Below are 21,149 nucleotides of genomic sequence, written 5' to 3' on the forward strand. Positions count from 1 at the left end.
TAAAAAAAAAAAACTGGTTCAAGAGGTAAAAGCAGTAATAGTCTTCACAAAGGGGTGATTCTCTGAAACCCCAGCCTAGTGTTTTTTCCAGAGCAGTTTCCAGAGGCTAGTCACCCTAGTGGTATTTCCAGCAAACCAACCAAGAAGCCTTGTGGTACTTTAAGATGAATTCATTTTATTATGGGATTTCACGGACTAGGGCCCACTTCATCAGATACATGGAGTGTGATCCTCAGCTGTCATGTATGTATGCAAATGGGTGTTGTGGTGTGTGTGTGTGTGTGTGGTGGGGGAGATAATGTAAAGGTTGGATTTACATGGCAATTACATGGCAGGGAAGGCAAGCAAGGACTGAGATATCTGAATTTTATCACTTCTTCAGAAAGTGCAATCTGTGACGATTCAGCTAGAGCTTATCCATATGCAAAATGACCGTTCACAACAGCAGTAATTGGCGACTTTCCGGTGCAGGCCAGGTTAGCAAGGAAAACATTCAGAGTTTTGCTACCTCTTATAACGCTTGGCAAAAGAATCCATTGCAGAAAGGGAAGCACTGGGAATGCTCAGGCTCTGCTTGCAGAACAAGATCTCTTGAAAGCAGGCTGAGAGGAAAAGAGTGGAATACAGGCAGAAAGCACCCTTGGAATACAGGCAGAAAGCACCCAACTGAGGGCTTCACAAGAATCCCACATATGCCTTTCCCTAAAAAAAATGATCTAGTTTCAATGTGATTCGCCTCAGTGAAATTCCAAACTGATCTAGCACCATTTTAAATAATTTAAACCAAGGGCAACTATCCAGCCCTGCAGCAGGATAAACACTATGAATTTCCAGATAGTGCAGAATATGAGATAGGCTGAGTCAATTCACAAAATTGCCTACTGGGAGAGGTAGCACTTGCTTTCATTACTTGTAGCTACAGTTGGCTAAAATGGTCATGATACCAATTATGCAGGAATTCATTTTAGCTACCAAAGAGCCTGATGGGAAATGCAATTTCTTGATGACAAGGGGCTGGAACTACATATATTTTTTTTAGCTTGAAACATGAGCTGCTACTGATATAGGAGCACCTTGTTCTTTCGCTTTTTTTTTCTGTCTTGGATTCACATAAATGTATTAAAAACAGTTCCTAAAATAACCCAACTTTTGGTCATCATTTGAGTAAGCTAGGAACGCTGTGTTGGACCAGTAGCACAACATCATGAAAAGGAGCCACAGAAAAATTGTGGATCGATAAGAGTTAAAAAAAAATAAGAGCATGTTGAGAGATGACCGCAGGAGGCAGCAGCAGAGTCAAAACTGAAAAGAAATGCAATCTGTTCACTATCATTTAAGACTATATACAGGACATGAAATAACAGGCTTAAGTTACAGGAAGGGAGATTTCAGTTGAACATCAGGAAAAACTTCCTAACAGTCAGAACAATCAGATAATGGAACCAACTACCTACAGAAGTTGTGGGCAATCTGTTGCTGGAGGTATTTAAGCAGAGATTGGACAGCCATTTGCCAGGGATGCTTTAAGTTGGATTACTGCACCGAGCAGGGGGTTGGACTTGATGGACTAAATGGCCCCTTCTAACTCTATGATTTAATGAACATGGTAGTTGCCTTTTCCATACTGCTTGTAATTGGCCTCTGGAACTCCCTACCAAAAGATGGCTCAAGACATACATACATATATTAATTAGGCACAAATATATGGTCTTGGTTCATTTCTTGCACTGGAAGTACTCTTCGATGATACCTTTGGCCTAAGAGTCTTGGTCAGTGTCTTTATAAGTCACACAATTGCAGCCCACAACTTTCCGGGTTTTCCTTCTGTGCCAATATTGCTATGACCTACTCACTCACCCAGCTTTGCTGTCATGAACCTTTACCAGGTTGATTTGGTATACAGCACAAACCAGCTTAATGTAGAACTCATCACAATTGGATGTAAGAACTGAAAGGTAAGCTTGGCATAAAAAAAAAAAATCATTCCATGGGGGCAAAAATATAACTTCTAAGGCATACTGCCTCACCTTGCCTAATGGTAGGGCCATGTTCCCTGCCACAAGACAAGCAGTGCTCAATATTTAAAGCCAAAAATGTATTATTCTAGAACTAAGAGAGCTGGTACCAGCTATCATGCACTGCATGCCAAGATACTTGACTAATGACTGACAAAGCCTACTCCTACTCACTGCAACTGGCATGATGTGGGTTGCCTATTTCATGTGCTGGCAATAGGAGTCTACCTTAAAAGAACTTCAGAGCCATGTTTCAGGTAGGTTCACATGTTAATGCTTTCAGGCACAAGATCAGATGCTGGGGTGATCTCTCCCCACACCTTCAGAGACATGTAGCATAAAAATTGTTTTATATTAACACAAAGAGGGTGGAGTATAAAAAAGATTATACAGAACAGGGACAGGTAGAAGGCTGAGCACTGATCATTAGCAGGCATTGAGCAATTACAGGTCAACCACCAAACTAAGCTTTCCCCAGCCTGGTGCCCTCCAGATGTTTTGAACTACAACTCCTAGCATTCCTGACCACTGCTGTCTGGGGCTGATGGGAGTTGAAGTTCAAAACATTTGGAGGACACTCAGTTGAGGAAGGCTGGCCTCATTTCTACGTTTTTTTTTTTTTTTTAAAGAATACTGCATGAGGTGTCTTGACAGATCAGATCCAAGGTCCTTCTTACATTCTTAAGCAAGTGTATATTTGGGATCACTTAAGATAATCTGTGCATTGTCACTTGCTTTTTAAGTTACACACCGGTAGTCCATAGTAATTGTGGTAAAAACCCCCACAAAATCAGACCACACAAAACTGAAGTTAGCCCACCTGGATCTAGAGACTTTTTTTTTTAAAAAAAAGTTCAGTTTTGCCTCCTTTGAGTGTTAACAGTAAGGGTGGCATAAGAGGAACAGAATGCGACATTGATATCTTTCCCCCACCCCATTTCCTGTTTATACTTATCTGAAGGGAGTGGGGTTGCGCGCGGCAGAGGCTAGAGACTGGTGAGGCAAAATGCTTAAGTATTAAAAATAAAGCACACTAATATTAACACTTTTAAAAACATTGACCGTACATATGGATTTCCCACATGCCATCTTTATGTTTTGGAGATCTCACTTGGCTGTTACTATTTCAGACCGTTAAGTGTGGGAAATTGTATGACTGAATGCTTCTGCCATGTAACGTATCCCATAGAAAATTAGATAATCAGGGAGACCAGTTCTAGCCTAGCCTTCCCCCACCATATATTTATTCTCTTTGTGGAGAGAATCCCATCGCCCAACTAAACCATGGAAAAAACATTTCCTTCTTTCAATCTGAAGTGGTACAATCCAGAAACAGTTCTACCCCCCCTGCCCCCCCCCCTTTTTGCTGGCTGTGTGAACTAGGCCTTTGCCATGGCAACAGAAGTGGAAGTTGACTCCCAGATACCAAATACACTAGGACAGCTGTGTCAGTCTCAGGTTATCATTATTTAAAGGCAGAGTCAAGCGGTACCTTTGAGACTCATTTTAATAGAGCATAAACTTGCACAGACTGTAACCTCCACCTTCAGATGCCAGAATTGTTGGCAGCAAGCAACAGAAGGCAGTTAGCGGAATGTACTCCAATATGAGTATCCGCACGGAGGTGCAGATGGAGTGGGGAGGAGGGACTTACATGAACTCCCCCTGCTAAGGGTCAAGAAAGACCTGATGCTGGGCTTAAATGTACAATGTTTGTGAATCCTGACACCATTTAACAAAGGAAAGTTACCCTCTGACTATGATTTGCAAAAGGAGATGAGCTGTTCAGACACCACTTCTACAAAACATGGGCTATTAAAGAGAAAATATACCACTCCAGATGCCCAGGGCAGCTCATTTACTGCAGGAGGACTGAAGCAATTAATTGGGAATGCAAAAAACCCCGCACACAGCAGTGACATGACACTTGCTCGGAGCACCTCCAAAGATCACACGACATTTATTGCAAACCGACCCATCATTAGTACAGAAAATAGAATTAAATTCTCATTCAGCTTTCTCCGGGGGCCAGCTGGGCTGGAAGGCAGCACGGTTATCATCTCAGACAGACCAGGTCCCACAGAGGTAGGAAGGTAGGCTCCCAAGGGCCAGAGCCATCTCAACAGCAACGGACAACCCACAGTAGCAGCTCCAGGCAAGGCTGAAAAGAAGAAGGGAGGGGTGGTTTATGTCAGTTATCCTAATAGCACTTAGCAACAGAACCACATATCTGGGTTCTAGTGCAAATGATTCAGAAGAACTTCAGATGGTAAGCCTGTGGATTTATTTTTTTGTACAGCACCTAGTGATTGTAGGCACTTTATAAATAAAAAGGAGGGCTGCATGTCAGGGAGTCGAACCATTAAACATTGGACTTCAGTTCCAGTTCACCACTGTCAGAGCTAAAAACTCTCAGGTTCGGTTTAGCCACTAACTCCTGTAAAAGATATACAATAATACTCAATTTCATTAAACATTTATTCTTTTAAAAACACGCTGTAGGCATGGACCAATGTCACATCCTCCAAAACTCTTATCAGTGGCCAAATGTAACTGATGAGACAAAACGAATTTCTGTCTTCAAGTATTTTGTCAACATTGACTCGCACAGCAGGGAAGAACACATACTTTTAGCTTGTTTGAGTTTTAAAAACAGTGTGTTCGTGCATGCGGGGTGTGACTTCGCATACACATAAGATGCTTTATAATTACCATCTGTCCTAGCAAAGAACAGCAATTATTATGCCATTATATAGATCTATCATTCACCACATTTGGAACATCCTGTACAATTCTTGTTGCAGTGTGAATATGTGGAGTGAAAATGTGCACTTGTTCCTGGGACCTTATGTGGGAATAAGTGCAAGTAACATGTATAGGAGGCTTCCCCAACTCGGTGCCCTCTAGATGCATTGTCTACAACTCCCAGCATCCCCTAGCCAGCATGCACTGGCTGGATGGATGCTGGGAGTTAAAGTCCAACCCATGGAGGTCACAGGTTAAGGAAGGGTGATGTATAGCTTTAGCCTGTGCAGCTCTCTGTGAGGGAAACACAAGTGCCTAAATGAGGGGACGTAGATTTATACAATTACGAATGGCTGGAGGGTGCAGGTAGTTTTGTTCCCTCTCTTATAGTGCCAGAATCTGGGGGCACTGCCAATTATTGGCAGTAGATTCAGCAAGCAGAACAAAGTATACCGTCCATCCCACCCCACCTAGTAGATTATTGAACTATGGAGCCACAAAAAATGATGGGTAGTGTTTAGTTAGTTTAAGAATTAGAAAAACCCCTGGGTGAGAGGCCATTCAGACTATTCACCTTAATAATTAAATGGAACCTCCACATTCAGAGGCAGTATTGCTCCGAATACCAGATGCATGGAACAAAACAGGGGACAGCTATTACCTTCATTCCCCGCTTGAGAGTTTCCGAGGGGCATCTGGCTGACTGCTGCTGGAGACAGTGCTGGACGTGATGGACGTTGGTCTTCTCCAGCAAGGCAGTTCTTGTGTTCTTTATTTTCACTTTTAATGAGATGAGGGGCTCAATGATAAAAAGAAGCCAAGGAGCAGCCAATAAGTTTGCGGCCTTTGCTTTTGACCAAGCGTGTCTTGTTGCTTGGAATTCCTGTACTCAAAATGCTAGAGAAGGCTACCAAATGCAGAACTTGCTTTCCTGCTCTTTTGCCTCCCTCCCTACAAGGCAAAGAGACACCCTTTTCACTATCCTCAGATGGACCTCCTGAGCTTCTGAATTATGAGTCACTTATTTTGAACATGTTTTGTGCAATTCTGCTTCAGGTTTGTTTAAGGCAGATCTTAGGTTTGGTCGATCAGGGAAAAACAACAACCCACCGCCAATGAGCCATTTGGGGTTTATGCTTGGTTCGACTCCCTGCTGCGTACAGAGCCCAACTGCCGAGAAAATTTGACTACTATGCTAAAAAGAAAATGCATAAATCAAGCAAATTTGCACCCATTCAATTTTTCCTTTATTTTATTTATTATTTATTGCATTTATATCCTGCTATCTTCCCCTTGCAAGGAACCCAAGGCGGCTTACATTATCCTCCTCCTCATTTTATCCTCACAATGACAACCCTGTGAGGTAGGCTGGGCTGAGAGTCTGTGACGGGTCCAAAGTCACTCAGTGAGCTTCCATGGCTGAGTGGGGACTAGAACCCGGATCTCTCAGCTCCTAGTCCAACGGTCTCACCACTACACCACGCTGGCTCTCTTTGGCACAGTCCATTCTGTTTCCAACATTCAAGTTTTCAAAACAACTTGAAATATATTGGGAAGGACTGGAAAAATGAAGGGCGGGAAGGACAAGTGGGCTACAATGGAAAGTAATACCAGCCACGGAGAATAAGCTGTGTAAAGCACAGCAGTCCCACTGGCAGGTCCAGAACAGCTTCCCTGCCCCAGTTGTCTAGGGAGAACTTGGATCGTCTCAGACTTTCTTGCCAGTAAAAGCTAGAAGACCCGATGGTCTTATAGGCCCCTTCCAACCCTACTATTCTATGAATCATTCTTTAAAGTTGCAGGCTTCTATTAAGTTATGGTGGCCCAATTAAATCGGACACTGACTCTCACGTCATCCAACCTTCCATTTTAAAACCTTGTAGCTCTTCTCTTCTTGATCAGATAAGCCTCCCACCAGGAAATGTGAGACTGTGCCAAAGACACCTTACTTATATATGGGAGAAAGTAAGGGACATGAAAGTCAGGAAAACTCTGGGAAATGAGTGGGGTGGAAACTAAACTTGCCCCCTGCCTCTGAGAACCACGCCTACTCCCATCTTCACTGTCTCATCCTGGGATTTGTTTCTTGATCTAAGAGTGTGAGACAATGTTGGAATGTACGGGTTCAAATATTATGACAGGGAACCGAATCTGCCATTCTAAGAATCAAAGGTTGCTTAAAAGCAATCCAAGAGGCTTTTATGGCTGGAAAACATAGGCTCTAGAGGTTTGCAAGCAATGCCCAGGGGGTTCAGTGCCCTGCGTAGCTCTTTGCCAACTCCATGGAGAAGGAGGAGAAGCTCTACAAGACTGACTGCATGCAAATTTGCTTATCTTGAACATGGTACAGCATTTTCCTTAGCATTTGTTTATTAAAGCAATGGGCTTACACAACACTAGTAGATTTAACACTCTCCTTACCAAAACCATATGAGGGCTCAGATCCGCCCACTCTCCTTGAGCTTAGCAACTAGATCATCTACTGTCTCCACCTTGACGCCGGCCTTACGCTGGGGAGGGTCCTCCACACTTAGAGTCTTCACCCGTGGAGTAAGGTCCACACCGAGATCAGATGGCTTCACCACCTCAATCTTCTTCTTTTTGGCTTTCTGGGGAAAGGGGTGGGGGGGAAATCAGGGCACATTTAAACTATCGCCCTCCTGTTAGAATCAGGGGAATTTACCCTCCTGCCAAGTTAGGCTATGTGTTACCTCCAGTACCAGAGGTGGTATGCCTATGTACACCAGTTGCTGGGGGACATGGGCAGGAGGGTGCTGTTGCGCTCATGTCCTGCTTGTGACTTCCTGGTCGACAGCTGGTTGGCCACTGTGTGAACAGAATGCTGGACTAGACGGACCCTTGGTCTGATCCAGCATGGCTCTTCTTATGTTTATCATCAACACTTGTTGAAATGTTGAATATCAAAATTGTTTAAAGAATTCAAGGCTTCTGTGCAAATCATTAGAAGCTAATTTTGTTCTTAGAGCCCTACGTTTCTAGCCCTTATGGATGCAGAGGGAGCCCCAAGTGACTGAATGGAAGACCTATAGGGCCAATTAGCTTCAAACAAGTGCTCTGCTTGGAGGGAGCAACTGCTTTGCTTCAACTTAGAGTGGTACAGTCTCTACTTAAAGAGTCTGCTGTACCAAGCAAGGAACACCCACCAAATGGTGTCAGGACCATACCATGATGTTGGGCAGGGTAGCATAGCGTGGCTCATTCAGTCGTAGGTCAGCAGTCACCACGGCTGGAAGCTTCAGACGCACCGTCTCTAGGCCCCCATCGACTTCACGCTCAACCTTCAGCCAGTCCCCGTCCACAGTCACTTTGGAGGCAAACGTCCCCTGCAAAGGGGAGAGAAGGCTACTTGATTAAGAGAAGGGCAGGTATTACTTAATGCAACTTTTTTTATACTGAAACCCCTCAAACTAGAGTTCCAGAAATTAATATGGAACTGTGCTAGCTATGTAAATGTTTCAAGACACTGCACAGCTTTTTTAAAACAGATGGAAGTCCAAGGAACTGAGGGCAATGAAACAGGCTAGAGTACAGGTGGCAGAAGTCTGGCTGAGAGGCTGACCAAACACAAATAAGAGCACATAAATGTGCCTACTGCATGGTACTGAGGGCAGTGAAAAGGGCTTATTTCACTGCCCATATCATGTCTTTGAGTAGCCATCCAGTGGAGCTTTTTAAAGGTGGTCTGGGGGCTGTTAGCATTGGCTCTGATAAACAGAGCCCTAGCCCCTACAGGAGCCCCCCTTCAACAGCCCTACATCTCTATGCTGGGGGGGGGGGGGCTCCCCTCCTCTGACAGTCCATTTGGTTTGTACACTGGGCACAGAGGAGGGCCCGAGTGCTCTGCCCCCCCACTGCCAGCCTACTCATCTGTGTGCAATTCCTTGATGCCTGGAGCTTCCAGGCTGTCCTGTAGAAGGAACTACAGTTAATATTGCCTCTTCTAGCGGAATATCTTATTCCCTGGGGTGAAGAAAACAATTATCCACCTTTGATGAGGAAGGTACAGCTGGAAGTCCAAACTTCATATTACCACTGTGGTCCATTGTACGGACTCCCTTTCCCCAGGTATGGAAACAATACGTCTTCCTTGATGGGCTACCTCCTCATTGCCCATCCCATAATGCCCATCCTTCCTGCTATTCACTCCCACTGATTTCTCCCAACTCCCCCACTTAGTACCTGAGGCCAGTCAAGAAACGCTGCTGTCATCTGCCCTGTCTGGTTACAGTCGTCGTCAATGGCCTGGAAAAAGAAAAGGAGGAGGGAGGTCACACAAAGCACAAGAAAGCATATCTGCTTTCAAATGTCCATGGCGGAAGCGCTCCCAGCTCCCCACCTCCATGGGACAGGATACAGCCTGAACCCTGTCCATGGGTGTTTTTCAGGACTCTGCACAGATTAAACCTGGCCCATGCAGGTGAGGTTTTCCAACAGCCACACCCAAACACACATCTGGAGAAAGGGTATTAGATGAGGTGGGCTAGCTGCAAAGCAAATGTTCTCTTGGGGAGGCTCAGCCAGCGTAAGCCTGCGAACGGCTCACTAGGGTGCCATATGTGGCCAGTTTGGCCTCTTCACAATAGCAAAACCTTCCCCTTGCCCCTTCCTTCTGAACTGGATATGTTACCAGCCATGGCATGAAACAAGAGCAATTGTCTTTTCAGCAAGTACCAGCCCCTGCAAAATCTGATCCCACACCCTTCAGGTCCAGAAGCAGAGTTCTTAGCAGGTGATGCTGAGGCAGAAGCAGACCTGCCCCATGTTTCATTGCTCCTTTTGGCAAGTCCCAATTGGCTTTCAACCCCGCCTTCCAATTGGCTAAGAACCCAACATAAAACTTCCTGAATCAGCTTCAGTCCCAGTATTGTTGGCAACTTACTATTTGCAGGTCAGACCTAGGCTCCTTTCAGCCTGAGACCCATTTGGATCAGCCTCTCTTCAATTTGACACCAGCCTGCCTTTGCCCGATCCCTTGCTCTCTTATCCATCTCCATTGAACAATGGAGTTCATAGTTCCTTCGCTATGTTAACTTTCTCACACTGGAAACAGTGTGATAAGTACGGCCTCCATCTAGCTCGGCCTCCATCCTTGGTGTCACACCCATGTAAGCTATAGTCTGTTGGTCAGACTCCTACACTCTCCACATGAGAGAGAATGGACACCAGCTTGATGTGTGTTTTGGCCTTTAACAGTCTCTGAAACCCTGATGGCTAGAAACATGTTCCTTGTCTGAAGCCCAAGATTCATAAGGTAACCAACACTGTTGGCATACATGTGTTTCCACACTGCCTGGTTTCCTATTAAGAACACAGCCCTTCCCTTCCAATCAGTCTCACCTGCTTCCCCAGCAGCACGAGGTTGACACCCTCTTTCTTGGCCAGTGCAGCCAGGATCTTCGAAACCTGGAAGGGGCCAAGGCTCTCGTAATCCTTTACTGGAATCTCCACATGCAGACCTCGGTCAGCCCCCATCGCAAGGGCTGTGCGGATTGTCTCCTGAGGGCACAACAGGTGTTAAAGCAACCCTCGAACCCGACACATCAATTGTCACCAGAGTGGGGCTGGTTAGAACAGAACCTTCCTTCCCCTGTACCTACAGAAGCCCAAACACTGACAGCTCTCCGCTGCCTATCAGGTCTCTCGCCACTCTAACGCTGCTACTTGCTCCTAATGGCTAATGACATCCAGTAAGAGTCTGGAACTTGAACCTAGTCGATTTTGGCTAAATTCTCAAATTTGCTCTCCCACTCACTTTTGACAGCCAGAGACAGGCAAAGATAAGGAAGGATAACTATCACATTGTATCTGCCCTGAGCCCCTGGGACTGGGCAGGCTACAGGTCCAGTCGAATAAAACAAATACACCAGGTGTAGGCAAACTGGTGCCCTTCAGGTATTTTGGGCTATAACTCCCAGGATTCCTGACCCCTGGCATACTGGCTAGGGCTTATGGGAGTTCTGGTCCAAAACATTTAGAGGGCACCAAGTTGCCTCACCCTGACATGTCTCATGAGTGGCCTTGGGAAAGTGCTGCCTGGTGCTTCAGGTCCCTCATTGTCAAAAGGGAACATCAGTCTCTCTCACAAGACCGTGTTTATAATGCACAAATCACACATTTCTGCTAAGGCGCTTAAGGCAGCATACACAGAGCAATCAGATCTTCTCTTCACAACTACCCGATGAAGTGGGTCAGGCTGAGAGACAGTGGGTTGCCCAGGGCCAGCCCATGAACTCTGCAGCTAAGCAAAGCCTTGAACTCAGGTCTTAGAGTCCAAGTTGGACATCATACTGGCTCTCTTGTAGTTGCTAATTCTTGCAAGCTTACCATTTACATAGCCCTTTTAATATACAGTTAGGGCTAGAAGCAATTCAGAGTATCTTGTGCTTTGAAGTTTTGTATTAATATCCAGGAACTTCCTATACTATCCTGTACCTCTGCAAGCCTCTGTGTGTACCTCCTCCTCTTCCTGAACTGCTTTCCCGCTGTGGATGGGAGAGGTACCACCAGAAACCTGAGAGAGGGGAGTAGACAGCAGGGAACCTGCAGCTGTTCATCTGGGAGAATCCTCTGCCCAACCCCCACTCCTTTCCCTTAGGAACTGCATTGGGGAACATCACCACCAAAAAAACAATGCACTTGTGACATCAGCTGCTATTATTTATTTATTTATTTATTATTGCATTTATATCCCGCCTTTTTTCCTCTTGCAAGGAACCCAAGGCGGCTTACATTATCCTCCTCCTCTCCATTTTATCCTCACAACAACAACCCTGTGAGGTAGGTTGGGCTGAGAGTCTGTGACTGGCCCAAAGTCACCCAGTGAGCTTCCATGGCCGAGTGGGGACTAGAACCCGGATCTCCCAGCTCCCAGTCCAACACTCTTGCCACTATACCACACTGGCTATTACACAATCCCCGCCCTCATCTCACACCTATTTGCTTGTTCGACAACAAAACATGCCTTACACTTAAAGCAGGGATGCACAACCTTCTCAGTCCCAATGTGATACTGGGTCAGGGGCTGCACACACACAAACAGATGCACGCATATGCTCACAGACATGCACAGACATCCCAGAAATCTCTAGGAGGCTCTCTGGGGCAAAGGGTGGAGAGTACAGGTAGAGGGAAATGTGGGGGTCAGGGCATTAAACCAGCATACCTACACCACACACTTCCTTGTCAACGGGCGGGAATGTTGCTCATACAGGAGGTGCAGGGCAGGTAATAAAAAGAAAAGTGATGCTATGTTTTAATGATGCATGATACTCACACGAAGGAATTTGAGATCTCTTTTCCAGCTTGGGAAATAATGGTGATAATTGCCTCTATGGGGAAATGGACGCCTGTCCCAAAGGGGCTGAGTTAGCAATAGTAAATACATCCCAGTGCCAGCCAGCTTCCCTATACAACCGGAGGCAGCAGTTGGTTGCAGAAGGGGGAGAAGACGACCTTAGAGAGGCAAGTCCCATATTTTTTTCAATCTCCAAGACTGAGAAATGTCAGCGGAATGCTGCTGGGGGAGGGGAAGGGCTATAAAAAAATGGGATTGTAAGAGCAACCCAGCGAGTGAAGGTCACTGGGAAGCGGGAGCAGCAGTGCAGAAAATAGCTGGCGACGGTGGGGCTGTCAGGAAGCCGCAGCTGACAGAAAATAGAACAGAGCCAGGTCTGGGGAGGAAGGAGTGAGAAAAGCAAGAGAGCCATGTCCGAATTAGTTACTTTCTCACACACACACACACACACACACACGTGATAAAGTGTGGGAGCTCAAGAATGGAGTAGGAAGGGCCCACCTTCTGCATCACTGCTGGCCCCAATGATGCTTTTTGGGAGCCTGTTGAGGGCACCAATAACAGCAGTGAGTTTGGCTGTGGGAGGTCTAATTTCCAAACTGTGCTCAGCCAAGCAACTTGTTCAGGAAGCAATTCTGTGCACTTACCTGGGAGTAAGCGCCATTAAACACAGCAAGGCTTACTTCTGAGAAAATATACATAGGATTGTGCTGTCAGCAGCTTTATCACTCAGCCTTCTCTCTCTCTCTCCCGGCTTGCCTGTCTCCCACTCCCTAACAGGTAGAGGAAATTCTGGCATCCTCACGTTATGACAAACTCCACCTGCTGAAAGTTGTTCTGCACAACTATTAATGATACAGGGATCCTTTCCTCCTTTGTATGTGGGCTACCCCTAGACCAGGGATGTGTGGGTACACCAGGATTGCTGGATAATTCTTAATAGATTGGCAAAGGTTTCCAAGTCCCAATGATTTAACAATAGCAACAAGAATGCTCTGCTCCCTCATTAGATTGTTCGAATCCTTGTCCTGTAGTAACTCGGATGCAGACTTGTACTTGGATGACTTGCAGGTCATCCAAATGTAGGGTTCATGGGTACGGGAGGTAATTGCCTTTGCCCCCTGAGCTGCCCAAGCAACAAGTTTGCACCTGGCTCCAACAGGTGGATCACAGGGTTCAAAAGGGGAAAAGAAGAGTAGAACTCTCAAGCTTGAAGTCTATCCATACCTGCCTTAAGCCCTGTTGCATGGCATTAACAATTCCTAAATTGAACGCCTTTGCTTAACTACTCAGGCCCCTATTTCTCCCCATGTTGTGCATCAGACCAGAAAGCCATCTTTAATACCCATAGAGACGCTGCTCTAACCCAGACAACTACAATCCTTGAACAAACTATGACAGCCAGGCTTCTCTACTGCTTCAGACATCATGTCTGTCAAAGCTTAATGCCCAACACTGAGAGAGGAAATGGATGTAATCAAAGCCTCTTCAACACAATGCACTCAGGTGTCCCAGAGTTCTTTCACGTGTAGCTGCTGCCACCTGGTGGCCACCTGTCTCTTTAGCAGAGCTTCACCCAACCAGATCCCTTATCCCCCTTCACACCCAGCTGTAGAAAAGCCCTTGGTTTTGTAGTATTTTGATCACAGTACACTCAGCAAGTTGGCAGATGGAAATTGATCTCCAGGCTCCTTCCTAACAAAAACTGGAAAAAGGCACTTGGGACAAGTGATTCTAGCCACTAGAGAAACTCATAGCTAGAAAGGTTCAGAAAGCCATCCCCAGCTACAGGACCTGTGATGCATCATCATCATCATCATCATCATCACCACCACCACCACCACTTTTATAGATCACCTTCAGTGAGAATGCTGCTTTACAGATTACAAAATGATAGGTCTCTGCCTCAAGGAGCTTCCCCACTCCAATTTTTCCATGCAGCGTGGACTAGTGTGCCACAAGCAGAGAGAGCATTCATTACAGAAAGCTGCTTCCACAGCAAACAGATTTAGATTTCCCAAGCAAAATGTTTAGGAACAGTTAGCCCATTTGTCTATATTACCTACAGTGGGTCTGCTCTACATATGACTCAGACTGGATCCAATCCTATGCAGAACACAGAATCTGAGATTCCTAAACACTCAAGTTTTCAGCTCATGGTATTTGCATATTTCTGTACACGCAGCTCAGTTGCTGAAAAGAATTACCTATTAGATTTGAGGTCTTCTAATAATTCCCACCTCTTTCTTTGGCTGCAAACTACAAGGCGACTTAAAACTATGACTATACGCTTGGTCACTAAGTCACATACTTAGCGGTGTCATTTAACAAATACATTAACTTGTACAGCAATGGCCAGCCTACTATTCTGACCAAAGAACCCAACAAAAGGAGTGCTCTAAACCGGGAAGAAAACAGTATGTAATGAGCAAGCTCCTAAACAGCTCTGGAACAACATGGGAAAGCTTTACTTCATGTGGTTTATTACTATACTGTCTTAACTAAGCTCATTATATATTGTTTTGCTCCCAGAGAGCTCTTAGAGAGAGACTGCTGGGTCCTTTGATGGGCAGAATATTAGGCTGGCCACTGTTGTCCAAGTTAGGGTGTAATCCTATGGCCGCTAGAGAGTGGCTAGACAGCCATAGGATTATTTGGTTTTCGGGAACCAAGCTCACAGCCTGTGCTCTGAGCTCGGTTCCTGGAAAGCCTCCCCCCACCTTGTGAGTGGTGTGGATCATCCCTATGCTCCGCACTCGGAAGAGCAGTGCAGAGTGGGGCAAAAAGGGGTGTTCCCGGGGGTGGGGAGTGCGGAAGCGCTGGTATGACACTTCTTATGCGTCATCCGGTGTCCTCCCCTGGCTCCTAAGTCCCATGGCTAGTCAGCCGAAATCGGCCAACTAACTGTGAATGCAAGGCAGTCGGAGAGGAGAGGATCCCCTCTGCCTGCCCTGCATTTGATAGGCGGCCATGTCCGAGTTTGGAGGCGGCCACCTATCCCGATTGCTCCCTCTGTGTATTTGTTACATCACACAGGTAAGTATGTAAATTTAGCAGTGCTCCAGTTTGCTGTTTTATTGGCTAAACTTAGACAAGGTTTCATGGACATGAATGTAGTGGAATGTATGTATGTATGCATACACAAATGAATGTATGGGAGTGACAGAATACCCACTCTCCCCATTTCTTTTTGTTTTTGGAGCTTATCTGCCATTATTGAATGCTATGTATATTTTGTTATATTGTGAAGGCTTATTGCTAACAAGAACAGCAGCAGTTTGGGACAAAGCAGAAGTGACCATCTGGGAATGGAATTTAGGTGAGTGTAGCCTACAAAGAGATCTCTGGATACTCAGGTATGGGCTCTGGTTGCAGTCTTCTCTTATTCAAGGCTGACTTTGGTCCCCTGTCCTACATCTGACTCCTTCCTCCTCCTCCAGGGGAAGAATCCTCACCTGGCACTGTTGTGGACCACAGCTCACAGCAACCACCTCTGAGACAAGCTTCTTCTCCTTGAGGCGCACGGCTTCCTCCACAGCAATCTCGCAGAACGGGTTCATGGAGTGCTTGACCCCATCTGTCACCACACCCGACTTGTCTGGCTTCACCCGTACCTGCAAGAGGGACAGCCTATTAGGGCAGTAGCCCAGGGAGATCCAGAACTGCGGATCAATCTATTGGTGACAATTCAAATTCCTCTTTGGGGTACAAGAATGCAGTACCTGAATGTAGCATATATGGCACAGGCAGCCCCAAGTCAAGTAGACCTACACCAGTAGACAAACTCCTGTAAGGAAGCAGACTAACTAGCCTGTGACCTTCACCAAACATGTCAAATTATTTAGATATACACAGTGCACACTGCCATTAAGGTTTCAATTTAAAACTTTTATTGTACAAACCTCTTAGCCAAGGCTATACTTTTTGCCTGAGCCATCTGTCAATTTTGCCATAAACACAAGGTAACAACGCATACATTTCTTTTATGCAGCGTTCTTGGGGGCCTCGTTATTTCTTTATTTAGGTTATTTTACCCTGCTTCTCAGTCCTGTTGGATTCCAAACGTAATTAGATGATTTTGATAAGGCAAATAAAATGGAAACAACCATGACACAACCGGGGGCGGAGGGGGGGGCGCAGAGGAGGTGTAGACTGGAAACAACCCTCATCTCTTTCCTTCCAGCCACTCTCTTCCCTCCAATTCACATGGCCATTTCAGATGATTTTCTCCACATGAATTATCTTTGGGCATGCATGGGAATTAAATTACAGAGAAATCACTGACATGACCCAGTGGTACAGAGATACGCTCAGCAGTGATTTAGCCATTGGGGCAATTCCAGAAGGGGTCAACAAGATGGCAGAAGTCAAAAGCACATTGGCAGACTGCCAGTTCATATGATGCCTACCTCCACATAATCACTTCCCTGGGAACAGACAAGAACTGAATCACCCCAGATGTTACTACCTGTTGGCTTGGGAGCCACCCTGCCCTATACCTTGGCCATGAGATTACTCTGGGGGGGGGGGTATTTGTGTGGATTCTACTCTTTCCCTGTCCTCCACTCCCTGAGATTTGTGATGCCAATGCAAAATATCCTGGGTCAGAGGGAAAGGTTTTATTAACACTTACATTCATACACAAAGTACAGTATAAGAACACAGAAGGAATTGCATGAAGCATTGCAGATGGGAACTCTAGGATGCTCTCAAGTGACTTCCCTGAACACGGGAGAAGGAAACGAGGTGTTAAAATCTAGGTATAAGATTGCTCCACTGTTCATGTTGAAGCCTCCCCAATCTTTATGGGTTAAAGTGCAGTGGGAGAAACGCTTCTATTTGCATAAGGATTATATGCCTGTTCCTGCAGGGGATCCAGTATTGCAGTCAGAAAGATAAGAGATTTGCACACACTGCTTCAGAGCTTGTGTTCATATGCAACTACAAAGAAGTAGTGCTTCAAGCCCCTATTTACACTTTCCTGCATTCAGAACTTTTTGGTACTGTACTGCACAGGTTCTCTTCAGTCATTAGGCTGGCATCTCAGACAGCCCACCATCTAGGGCCACTTCCGATGTTGACCTTCTGGCTCAGAGCATTCCCATATAAGAAAAGCAAAGTTGTGCAACTGCTGTGTGTAGATTCTCATGTGCAAATAACACACCTAGCATATACATGCTGGAGAGCAGCTTCTCAGAGTGCATATACACTCAATGAGACCCGAACATCTGAGCAACTGTCACAAATGACAATCTAGTCTACACATGTCTTCCATGTGCTTTCCTACATGGAAGTGCTTTCCACATAAGGGAGGCAGAACATCTGAAGGAGCACTCAAAGTCTTTCTAGGTTCTGACCAAGACAAGAAAGCCAGTGCAGAATCTAGAGTTGGGCTTGGATGGCAGAAACACAGGTTCAAATTCTGGCTCCAAACATGGAACTTACAGGGTGGCCTCAAGCCAGTTACCATCTCTCAGCCTAACCAACCTCCAGTTATGAGTATACAAGCTGCTTCTAGGTAAGCTGCCCCGAGCTTCCTGGAAGAAATACAGGATATAAGTGTGATACATAAATACAACCCTGAGAGGTAGATCAGTATTATTCTCATTGTACAGAGAATAAGCCTGAGGCTGCGAGACAGAAATTCCCCATAGCCACCTGCTGAATTTGTGACCAAGTTGGGAATTTAGCCCTGCTCATCCAGATCCAAGTCCAACTCTGAGCTCCTTGAAAAAGTTACAAATGTTACACGGATTAACAAATGAACTATAGGATACAAATATGATAAAATTGGACAGGTTTTGATGCATCATGGTGGCAACAAAAGCTTCCTTGAGGGCGCAATCCTATGGCAGCTAGTCAGCAGCTATAGGATAGGTCAGTACCTGGGAACCAACCTCAGAGCCTTCACTCCGAGGTTGGTTCCCTGAGAACCGACCTCCACTCCCTCCTATGCTGCCTTGTAGTCAGCACGGAACGGCCCCGTGCTCAGAAGAGGGCAGTGGAGTGGCAAAAATGGGGCGTTCCCGGGGGTTTGTTGGGGTAGGGAAGTAGGAAATGCCAGTACAACACATCCTACTTGTCGTCCAGCTGCGGCTTCCTGCGCTCTGAGGTCCCACAGCTAGACAGCCGAAATAGGTTGTCTAGCCATAAATGCAGGGCAGCTGAAGCGCAGAGCGGATGATCCCCTCCTTGCTTCTCCTGCCCTGCTTTGGGTAGGCAGTCGCCTCCACGTTCGGAGGTGGCCACCTATCCCAGTAGGACTCTGCATTCTCTCCCTTCTTGCCCTGTTTTGGCTTTTTGGAACTGCCTCCTGAAATGCCTCTGTGATGCAACATCTCTTACTCCCTTCAAATCCCTCCTCAAAGCTCACCTTTTCCTTGTACACCTTAGCACAAATCCCTAATACCTAGGGTTGGCGGAGAATTCCTCCCCGAAACTTCGGGGGGCCGAGCACCAACGTGTTCGGCCCCCCGAACAAGTTTCGGGGAGAAATTCTCCGCACCCCCCCCGGGATGGGACTTACCTTTGGCGAATGTCCCTCCCGGTGGCGGGTCCGGCCGGCGGTTCGGCGGGTCTTCGTCAGGGGCAGGGGCGGCAGCCGATCTTTCGACCAGCTGCTGCCACCGCCATTCCAATAAAAGAAAAGAAAAAAACACCCCCGTGATAGGCTACGTGACGATTAACGTAGCCTATCACGGCTAGATTTGCAAAGTCAGCCGTGATAGGCTACGTAAATCATCATGTAGCCTATCACGGGTGACGTAAAAAAAAAAAAGCACGTACGGATAATGGCGGCCCCCATAGGGAGTCGCCATTCATGTTCCTTATTTGGTCGCTGTAGTCTACGTAAATCTTTACGTAGACTGCGGCGAAAATAAGGGCAACGCTATTTGCGTTGCCCTTATTTTCGCTGTAGTCTATGTAAAGATTTACATAGACTACAGAGACCAAATAAGGAACGCGAATGGCGGCTCCCTATGGGGGCCGCCACTTGCGTACGCGTTTTTTTTTTTTAAGTCACCCGTGATAGGCTACGTGACGATTTATGTAGCCTATCACGGCTGACTTTGCAGATCTAGCCGTGATAGGCTACGTTAATCGTCACGTAGCCTATCACGGGGGCGTTTTTTTTTTTTTTAACTTTTTAGTTTGCGGCCAGGCGAGGCGAGGCGCCTCCTCCCCGGCCTGAATTTCAGCCGGGTGAGGCGGGAAGCCTCCCCCCCGGCCTGAATTTCGGCCGGGCGAGGCGGGAAGCCTCCCCCCCCCGGCCTGAACTTCGCGGGGGGAGCAGCGAAGCGCCTCCCCCCCACCGCGAAAAGCTTCAAGGACAGGTAAGGGACTTTCGTGCACCCCTACTAGTAATACCATACCCTACATTGTAACAATGCCTAACTATGTGTAACTGCAGTGATTGCATATTCTTCCCCATTAACTGCTGCCTCCATTTCCCTCCCCTTCCCCTGTTATTTTCTTTGCATCTTTTTCAAGGTTGTAAGCACCTTTGGGTAAAGGTTTATCCTGTCATGTTTTGTAAAGCACCATTTTATTTTAAATGATTTTATCCCACTTTTCTATTCCAAAATATACTCAAGGCACCTCACAAAACTGTCAAACACAAAATTCAAACAGTAAAAGTATAAAAAAAACCAGCAGCTAATAATAGTAACAACAACAATACAATTAAACAGATGCCCTGCTGGATGAAATTAGAGACCAATCTATTGTAATTTCATCTTTCTTTCTTTCTTTCTGATTGATTGTATTTATATAGCTACCCCATACTACAAGTTCTGCAGGCAGCTCACAAAACAAATACAACAGTAAAATGGAATATAAAACTATTAAATAAAAATAAGCAAAACCTATTAAAAATACAAAACATGGACTTGAAATTGAGAGGTTGATAGTGTAATTTAAAATATCTCGGTGAATAAAAAACTCCTCGTGTGGCACCAAAAAGGCCATAAAGATAGTGCCAGGTGAACGTGTCTGGAAAGGCTAGGGAGCCTCTATTGAAAAGTTCTTCTCTCTAGCGCACCCTTCGCTAACTGATGCCCTCCAGATTTGTCGTACTACAACTCCCATCATCCTCAGACAGCACTGCCATCGAAAGCTGGCTCAACTGGTAACGCGGAAGCCTTCCCAATGCTTATGAATCAAAACACAACGGGAGACGCTTCTGCTCGTCTAAGGAAAGCCCCAAGGCTGCGTGCTTGCTCCTGCACGGCTGGGGACGATGGGAGTTGTAGCCCAGTGCATCTGGAGGGCCACAGCTTGGGGAACTAGTCTACGAGACCAATTTTGTCCTCCAAGGAGCGCCAGAGAAGCGCAAGCACCTTAACAGAGCCCGGCCGGAGCAGCCAGATGCTTCCAGCGAGCCAAGCCAGCAAAGTCAGCGACGCTCGTCACCTGCCGCCGGCACCCGGCGTTCTGAGGTAGACTGCCCCCGAGCAGGGAGGTTCAGACACCCGTGACAGCCGTAACGTGTGGGCGCTCAGGGGGGCGTCTCCAGTGTACCACAGGCGTTGTGTCACTATAACGCGCGAAGGGCTCGTGAGAAGGGCCGAGGGGGCAGCAACGAGGGCGCCGGCGAGGGCCGCGGAGGAGGGGACCCAGGCGTCCGGCGAGCAGCCACCCCGCCCCCGGAGTGCCGGCGCGCACCTTCACGGCGTAGTCGATGACCCGCTTCACTCCCACCATCGCCCTCAGCCCGGCCGCCGCCATCTTGCCCCGCTCGCCGTCGGTCACCCTCCGGGCAGCTGCCCGCCCACTAGGTGAGCTCAGCCAATCGGAAGAGGACGCAGCCCCAAAGGGGCACTACATAGGCTCTACGCTCCGTAGGAGATGCGGGTGCGTCGTTTCACCTGGCGCCCAATCAGAAGTTGGGCTCCAGTTTTCCCAAGCCAATCGAACGATGCGATAGGAGGGCGTCAGGGCGAGGGCGGATACAGGTCTTTGCCAGGCATTCGATGATTGACGTGTATTTTAGCCCATCAGAGGATTGCAAAGCGTAGAGCTGAAGGACTCAGTTAGAGGGAGGACAAGGGGAGGGGTAAAAAAGTATTGGTCGT

General features: G+C 46.7%; 1 protein-coding gene across 2 annotated transcripts; it reads right to left on the reverse strand.

Moving 5' to 3' along the window:
• Positions 1-156: 156 nt before the first annotated feature.
• ETFB (electron transfer flavoprotein subunit beta) lies at positions 157-20,824 on the reverse strand. Of its 2 annotated transcripts, XR_014785101.1 has the most exons (8): positions 20,740-20,824; positions 15,531-15,689; positions 10,119-10,277; positions 8,961-9,023; positions 7,946-8,104; positions 7,182-7,369; positions 5,422-5,559; positions 3,506-4,176 (listed from the first exon to the last, which is right to left on the reverse strand). XR_014785101.1 is itself a non-coding variant. In XM_084815290.1 (7 exons), the coding sequence occupies exons 1-6, from the start codon at positions 20,800-20,802 to the stop codon at positions 7,199-7,201; spliced, it is 774 nt and encodes a 257-aa protein (XP_084671416.1). In that variant the 5' UTR covers positions 20,803-20,824; the 3' UTR covers positions 157-4,176; positions 7,182-7,198. The 2 variants fall into 2 exon arrangements, 1 of the variants encoding a protein (XP_084671416.1); XM_084815290.1 differs by lacking the exon at positions 5,422-5,559 and having other exon boundaries at positions 157-4,176.
• Positions 20,825-21,149: the final 325 nt, after the last annotated feature.

This window comes from Heloderma suspectum, chromosome 10, assembly GCF_057233095.1.
Source record: "Heloderma suspectum isolate Gila_16-S chromosome 10, 16-S_ref, whole genome shotgun sequence".
NCBI lineage: Eukaryota > Metazoa > Chordata > Lepidosauria > Squamata > Helodermatidae > Heloderma > Heloderma suspectum.

Bases quoted from the DNA above. Each gene is read 5' to 3' on its own strand.
- ETFB (XM_084815290.1), bottom strand. From the start codon at position 20,802: ATGGCGGCGGCCGGGCTGAGGGCGATGGTGGGAGTGAAGCGGGTCATC. The intron at 9,024-10,118 runs GTGAGACTGATT...TTCTTTTTCCAG, and splicing joins TCGTGCTGCTGGGGAAGCAG to GCCATTGACGACGACTGTAA. The intron at 7,370-7,945 runs GTATGGTCCTGA...CCCTTTCCCCAG, and splicing joins CTACCCTGCCCAACATCATG to AAAGCCAAAAAGAAGAAGAT.